At 51.8% G+C, this 7438-nt stretch overlaps 1 protein-coding gene across 2 annotated transcripts; it reads right to left on the reverse strand.

The window, feature by feature from the left end:
• Positions 1-780: 780 nt before the first annotated feature.
• Positions 781-7040, reverse strand: LOC143383394 (cytochrome P450 2A13). 2 transcript variants are annotated; one of them, XM_076837882.2, is made up of 9 exons: positions 6861-7040; positions 6442-6604; positions 5608-5757; positions 5236-5396; positions 4013-4189; positions 2886-3027; positions 2268-2455; positions 1513-1654; positions 781-962 (listed from the first exon to the last, which is right to left on the reverse strand). In XM_076837882.2, the coding sequence occupies exons 1-9, from the start codon at positions 7038-7040 to the stop codon at positions 781-783; spliced, it is 1485 nt and encodes a 494-aa protein (XP_076693997.1). The 2 variants fall into 2 exon arrangements, with proteins under 2 accessions (XP_076693997.1, XP_076693998.1); XM_076837883.2 differs by lacking the exon at positions 6442-6604 and having other exon boundaries at positions 6839-7040.
• Between the last annotated feature and the right edge of the window lie 398 nt (positions 7041-7438).

The following is a 7438-nucleotide window of genomic DNA, read 5'->3' on the forward strand; positions in this document are numbered from 1 at the left end:
ATCACAAGAATTGGGTTTGAAGGGGGGTTCTTCACAAGGACTTGGTTTCTTGAAAGGCCCTGGCTCTGTAACATTTACACATCTGTGCATAAACACACACCTGCTCATGGCTGTACACAAATCCAAAATTCTGGCCTTCCCTGGAAGACTTCATCTCCCTCACACACATCATTGAGAGGCCTGATTCTAGTTCCCCAGGTGGACTCTGAGTCCGCCACACTGGACTTCTCTGACAGACACACAGATGATGACCGCTGGTTTTCAAGTTCTGCATAATTAGGCGGGAGTGTAGATAAATATGTTGTTTTATTCAGGGAAGTGATAATATTTTAAAATCTCCTCCAAAGACTGGGCACAGATGTTCAAGCATTTGCTAGGCACTTCTGTTCTGTGTTCTGTGTTCACATAGTGACTTAAACTTTCTAAGCCTCAGCCGTGTCACCTTAAAAATGGGCATGAACTCTGTTCCCTTTCACATGGGCTTTTGAGTATTAAGCTGGGAGATCGTTAGATGCTTTTAACACTGAGCTGACAAAGAATGCTTGCTCAAAATAACAGCTGTTATTATTACTATTACTATTACTATTACTATTACTATTACCATTTCGACTGCTACTACCACCACCGCATAGTGTAAGGTCTCCCTGCTCTCGGGGCCCAATGTCCAGCAAAGGCAGTCTGTTGGTCTGTTCTGACTCTTCCCCCTCTTCTATCCAACTTGCCTCTTACTTCCACTCTCCCTTCCCCTTAACCCCGCCTCCCCCTTGGCTTGGCCCCAGCTCAGCGGGCCTGGAAGCTCATGGTGTAGGTCCTCGGGATGGTAGCAAAACCCACATGTTTAGGAGACACGTCTATGTCCTGGGGCGCCTGTGGGGACTTGAGGCAGAAGTTCTGCAAGATGGTGGTGAGGAAGAGAAAGAGCTCCATTCTAGCCAGGCCTTCTCCAAAACAGTACCGCTTTCCTGAAGAGGAGAGGAGGGAGGGGCCGAGGTGAAGCCAGCTCCCTGCAGTCTCACCAAGTCCCAGATCCCTGCTGCATTCTCCCAGGGAGTAGGGGCTGCAGCACTGTGACCCGAGAGACCTTCAGGAAGGGCTCTAATCCTCTCTGAGCCTCCATTTCCCTGGCACATGAGGTGGGGTGATCCATGCCAGCCTGTAGCACTGGGAAGTTTAAGTGCCCCTTCCCCCCAAATACATTCTCAAATATGGCTGTATGTTGTCATCTTCTAAGAATATGAAGATGTTGTTGTGTGTCCTTAAAAGGATTTCTGACTCACTCTGATCCTTCATCATCCCCATCTCTAAATGAGATTTGATCATCCCTTCCCTTTTTCCTGGGTGCAGATATATAGGTCCTGGTTACAGGAGTTGCAGCTGGTAGGCTCCAGGGTAGATTTCAAGAGGGACTTTAGAGCTGGAGAAAGATGCTAGGCTACACTTAGAGAGGGAAGCTGGGATGAGCTTCCCCTGGTGGTGTGAGCCGTGGCCTGGCAGCAGGCGATGGTCTCTTACCAATGGAAAAAGGCACAAATGCATCACTCTTCTTAAACTGCCCTTTGTCATCCAGGAAGCGCTGGGGGTTGAAATCTTCAGGGTTGGAGAAGAACTTGGTGTCTCTCAGCACAGAGCCCAGCATAGGGAATACTTCTGTGCCCTGAAGAAGGGGGGGAGGGGTGGATAAGATGGGTTAGAAGAAGAGAGTGTTGAAAGTTCACAGGCACCAAAAAGAGAGTTAGGGTACCCCACCGGAAGAGAAATGGGAGGCGTGGGAACAGGGCTCTTCTGAGAGAGAAGCTTTGGGGGGGTATGAAGTTAATGCCTGTGAGACAGGAAGTATGGGGGAGTAGGGGGTTCACCCTCTGAAGCAGTAAAGTTAAGGGACACAGGGTCTTTGACTCCTGGGACAGGATGTTGGGGGATGTGGGTTCATCTTTCTCAAGGCTGGAGGTTGGGGGAATTGGGGGAAATATGGGATTAGTGTCCCTCAAGGCAGGATGTGTGGGGGACATGAGGTTGCTGTCCTGAAGGCAGGAGGTCTAGGGAAATGAGATTTGTGTCTTCTGAGACAGCGAAGTTGGGAGACATAGGGTTGATTCTCCTGAGACAGAAAGGCTGGGGCTACTCAGGACACAGGAGTCTCTGAATGGCAAGATGCAAGGCACACAGCAGTTGCATGATTCTTTGATGGAGGGTGTGGGATAGGGACTGGAAATCTATTGATGGGGATGGGGTGCTAGGGTCCCAGGGAGTGGCTCAGAGGTCAGCACCTTGGGGAGGAAAAAGTCCCGAAATTTGGTGTCCTTGATGACCCTGCGAGACACGCCCATGGGAATCATGTCTCCAAATCTTTGGATCTCATGGATCACAGCCTCTGTGTAGGGCATCTTGGCGCGGTCCTCAAACTTGGGCTGCCGGTTCCTGCCAATCACCCGGTCAATCTCCTCATGGAGTTTGGCTGAGGGAAAAGGAAGACGGTATTTAGGTACCTAGTGGCTGGGAACAGGCACGACAATCCAAACACGTAAACCTGGGTGAATGGCAAGCACCTACGTACGACACCCCCGTAGACCATTCAGAACAACCAATGGCCACACACATTGTGGCAGCAGGGTCTTGTTAACTTGATCGTACCAGATGGGAACCACAAGACAGGTGCCCTAGGGAGTGACCTGGGAGCGGGCAGTGGGACTTAGTGGGCTTAGCAGAGGAGCAATTTGCTAACTGGTTCACACACTTCCAATATTTTCATGGCTACTTGGCTGATGCCTACCCACTGAATATCCCCCACCCCTGGCCAAGGACCTGAGAGAGGTGGAGTCAGTGGAGCTGGCTCAGAGGAGATCGAAGGGTCTATGGCCTCCACTCCCCTGTCCCTGCAGCCTTACCTTCCACCTCTGGGTGCTTCATGAGCATCAGGAAGCCATAGCGCAGGGTCGTGCTCACGGTCTCGGTGCCAGCAAAGAAGAGGTTCAGCGTGGTCAGCACCAGGTTCTTCATGAAGAACTCTGTGTTGGGGTTATTTTTCTCCTGAAAGGAGAGAGGCCTTCAGGCCAAGTCCCAAAGTCTTCCCTTTGGGGCCCGTCTGAGGTTTTACCTTGGACCATCTCTCTTAGGTCCAGACCTAAGGTGAGAGGAGGGGGCCTAGATTTGCCGGGCTCTGCCCAGGTTTCAGGCTTTTGAGTAAAATTCTGGCTTCGTCCAAAATGCTCTTCTCATGTGCTTTGCCCTGACGACTATCTATTCTTTAGTGACAAGGCCAGTTGTCACTTTTTCAATTATAGGGCATTTAGAAAGACAAGGGTGGAGAGAGACTGAGAGAGATGGGCAGAGATGTCAAGATGGAGTGATTCCGGAGCATTAGAGATAGTTTTTCTGAAACAAAGAATTTTAAGCAGCAGCATCTGTTCCCCCAAACATCGTGAAGTCTTTGGAGGATCTCCTGCCTAATCCTTTGAACATCAGACTCCATAAATCCCTATCTCCTTGCCGCACAGAAGAGAGAATGACATGCAGTTGGAGGTGAGATCTTTCAATGTCACATAATAAAGCCAGGTCACTGTCCACATGGGTGTGACTGATGACCAGGGTATAAAACATCAGACAGTTGGTTGGCTGAAAGCACCAGCCACAGTGTCAGAGAGACACTGTTTTGAGCTAGGGTCCACTGTTTCCTTGCTATGTGACCTTAGGCAAGTTACTTATACTCTCTGGGCCACAGTCTCTTCACTTGTAAAATTGGGGTCATAATAAAACATTGTTCAGGAGCTGGTGTAGATGCTAAGTAAGCACTCAAAATAGTGCCTGGCTCATGGCAGCACTGTAGAGGTAGTTGTATGCACACGTTCCTCTGTGCTTACAAGGGCTTGGCAGATGGAATAGTGGTGTTTAATTGTGATTGGACCATGAGGATTATGCAAAGGGAGGTTAATTTGGGCCTCTGTTCTTCTGCCCTCCCTGGCCTTATTTCCTGCTGCCTGCCTTTGGACCTTCCCACCCTGGCTGCTGACTGCACCTCCTTCATACGGATGAGAAAGGAGTCGATGAAGTCCCGTGGGGAGTTGGGGTCCAGAGTGCGCTGGTTCTGCTCCACCTTCCTGGCCACGAAGTCCTCAAGGCCCTGCAGCTCCTTAAAGGCCTGTTGCTGAGGTCCTGGCAGGTGCTTCATCACCGAGTAGAACATCTCATAGAGCTGGCAGTTGTGGAAAGAGAAAGCAAAGACCAGACAGCTGTCAGTGCGCAGCACCCAGTGGTAGTAGGACCTGTCTCCAGGTGAGAAAGGCACGGGTTCAGGGCAGCTATCCAGGTGTTCAGTATTTGGGTGGGGCTAGAAGGCAGCATAAAGTGTTCCTGTGGGTTAAGTAGGAGGGCAACTGTCTAAGAATTTAGGGGAGATGATTGGAGCATACATGTAGGTTGCAGATATTCAGGTGAGGTTGGGTTGGGAGACATTTTTGTTGAGATTTTCAGGTGGGACTTTATGGGGGGCACCTATTAGGTGTTTGGGCATTCAGGCAACCTCAGCTGGAGACAGCTGTGCATATACTTACTGGAGTGGGAGCTTCTAACCATTGTTCAGACATTAAAGTAATGCTGGTATTCAGGTGGCAAAGTGAGGGGGTTGACTGTTCCCCTGTTTAGGTATCCAATGGGCTGCACAGAGGGACCCCTTTAGGTGTGTGAGTGAGTTGTGTTGGAGGACGCTTATTTGGGTGTTTAGGGAACATTCAGTGCCCAATATTTGGAGTCTTGGTTGTGCTGCCTGATCCAAGTGTTCAGGTAATTCAGTAGGCAGAGTAGGGAGCACCTGTGGACTGGCTTGGGACACCGTGATAGAGGTGAAATGATGTTAGTGGCCTGGATTTTGCAGCACCAGGTATTCAGGCACCCAGGAGGGAACTGAAGTGGTCATTTGTCCAGGTACTAAAATATTCAGAAAGGTCGGGTAGGGAGGCTCTGCCAGAGATGAAGGCAAATTGGGCTGGGAATATCTCAGCTGATTGAAGCCATTTGTGTTTCCTGCAGGCTCTGTGTGGGGACATCTGTTGAGGTATACAGGTATTCTTGGAAACCATATATTGGACACTTGTCACTTGTCCTGGATTTTAATGCAGCTGGGGGCTGGTTTTTATCAATGGAGGCGGATGGCAGTTTGGGACACAGGTTGCCCTGTGGGGGTGGGGGTGTGGCAGTTGGCCACTGTGGTGGCAGCGGTGGTGCCAAGCTGGAACAAGTTACCTGACCGGTGGAGGTAGCTGTGAACTGGAAGCTTCCCAGCATCATTCGCAACAGTGAGAGGAACTCTTTGTCCTCATAGTCAAAGCGGTCGCCAAAGACAATGGAGCTAATGACATTGGAGACTGTTCGGCTCAGGTAGAAAGTAGGATCTATGAAGGCGCCTGGGGGTGGGGAGAAGGTGGGAGTGAAAGACCGGGATTGGAATAGAGCCAAGGGGGCTGTTTTAGGCCAGTCCAAGAATCAGAGCCAAGGACATTCCCAGCCCCATGCCACAGACTGCGGCCACACACACCCTTTCCCCAACTAAGTCCCCATCCCGCAACACAATGAGGGGGATTTCCTTTTCCTTCTGCTCCAGGGCTCCTGGCTCACCCCCGGTGTCCCGGAATGCCTGGATGAGAAAGCCCGCCTCCTCCTGGATGCGCTCCTCAATCCCTCGCTTGCCCACTCCGAAGTCCCGCAGGGTGGTGATGGAGAAGCGCCTCAGCTGCTTGGCGCGCTCCCCGTTGCTGAATGCTACGCCTAGAGGTGAGTGCAGTGGCGGGAGGAAGTCACCGACAAGGGAGGGGGCCAGCGGGCCCCAAGAATGTGCCCTAAAGGTAGCTGGTTGCACAGAGAGGCAGGGAGCAGGGGACCATAGGCGCGGAGCTGGAGCACTGCACAAAAAGACAGGCACTGATCCAAACTTGGAAGGAGAAAAATCTGGAGAAAAGAAAAGTGGATAAGACAGATGCAGAAATTGGGGATACAGAGACACGAGGGACAGAGGGACAGAGTGAGACTGTGGAAATATAAAGTGTGAAGGCTTCCCAATTGGAAGAGACAAAACACAGGGAGAGAAGAGAAGAGGTCTGGAGAGAGGAGCGACTCTCAGCAGAGGGTGGAGATGGGGATTTTGAAGAGTCACTGTGAGTTGTGACTGATGAAGAAGAAGGGGGGAGGGAAGGAGAGAAAGAGTCATGGGGAGCACAGACGCTGAGGTGACAAAATCGAGGAGCCAAGAGATGGACCCATCCAGGGAAAGAAGAGATCAGGGCGACAGGTAGAGAGAAGCTGGGACAGACTGGGACATGGGAGGTTTCAGACAGGCCAGAGTCCAACACAGGGAGAGGCAACAGTGAACAGGGATGCAGAGAAGACCAGAGGCTCTGCACAACCTCAAGGGCAGCTGGGGAAACTGAGGCCACCAGGTGCTGTCCCACTTACCGTAGCCTTTGAAGAGCCAGTCAAAGGTGGCATTCTCCCCTCGCCCGCTGAACTCCTCAGCCTGATCCACCAGGGCCTCCTTCACTGCATCGTAGCCACACAGCACCACGACCCGGCGAGTCCCCAGGTGGACGGTGAACACGGGGCCATAGCGCTTGCTCAGCTGATGGGGGACGATGGGAGTGGTGAGAGGGCTGGGTCCCTCCGTGTCAGAGATTGGGGTGTCTTTTCCCCAGTGTCTGACACTCAGAGGATCTCAAGGTCTGTCTTTCCTGGCTAGGTCCTGGCTTCCCCACACTCAGAATTCTCCTGTCCTAGGACTCCAGCTCCTCAGGTTCAATCCTCTGCCACAAAGCCCTGATGAAACTGGCAAGTCCCTGTGCCCACCCCATTTCACCCATCTCCCTGGAAGGTGGCACCTTCATGAGGCAGTTGTACATCTGCTCCGTGTCCAGCTGCAGGTAGTTCCCGATGAAGGGCAGTGGAGTGGGTCCGGGAGGCAGCTTCCCCCCGAGCTTCCTCTGTCTCCAGACAGACATCAACACCATGACACTCAGGCAGGCCAGCAAAGCCACCAGCAGCAACCCTGAGGCCAGCATGGTGCCAGAGAGGAGGACAAACAGGTAGTGAAGGCTGGGATGGTCTGCCTTTATACTGCTGAGATCGAAGTCTGGCCTTTGGTCCTGGTTACATAATTGTCTCTTGTCTCCTTCCAACTACACCCTCCACCTTGCACAGACCTAGTTTGGAACACAGCCAGCAAGCAAGGAGGAGGGGGCAGATTAGCAGGGTAGACTTCTGGACTGGATTTGTGACACCTGAGGAGGAAGCGCCCCAGGACTAAGGATTGCAGAGGTGTGGGGATATTTGCATACCAGAGCTTCTGAGCTTCAGGTGTGGGGTTGCAGAGTTACAGGGTCCTATAGGTGCAAATTTCAAGGTCTCAGAAGGAAAGGATCCCAAGGTCTGGATTTCACTGGAATAAGACAAGATGTGT

This window comes from Callospermophilus lateralis, chromosome 18 (assembly GCF_048772815.1).
Source record: "Callospermophilus lateralis isolate mCalLat2 chromosome 18, mCalLat2.hap1, whole genome shotgun sequence".
NCBI classification, from domain to species: Eukaryota; Metazoa; Chordata; class Mammalia; order Rodentia; family Sciuridae; genus Callospermophilus; species Callospermophilus lateralis.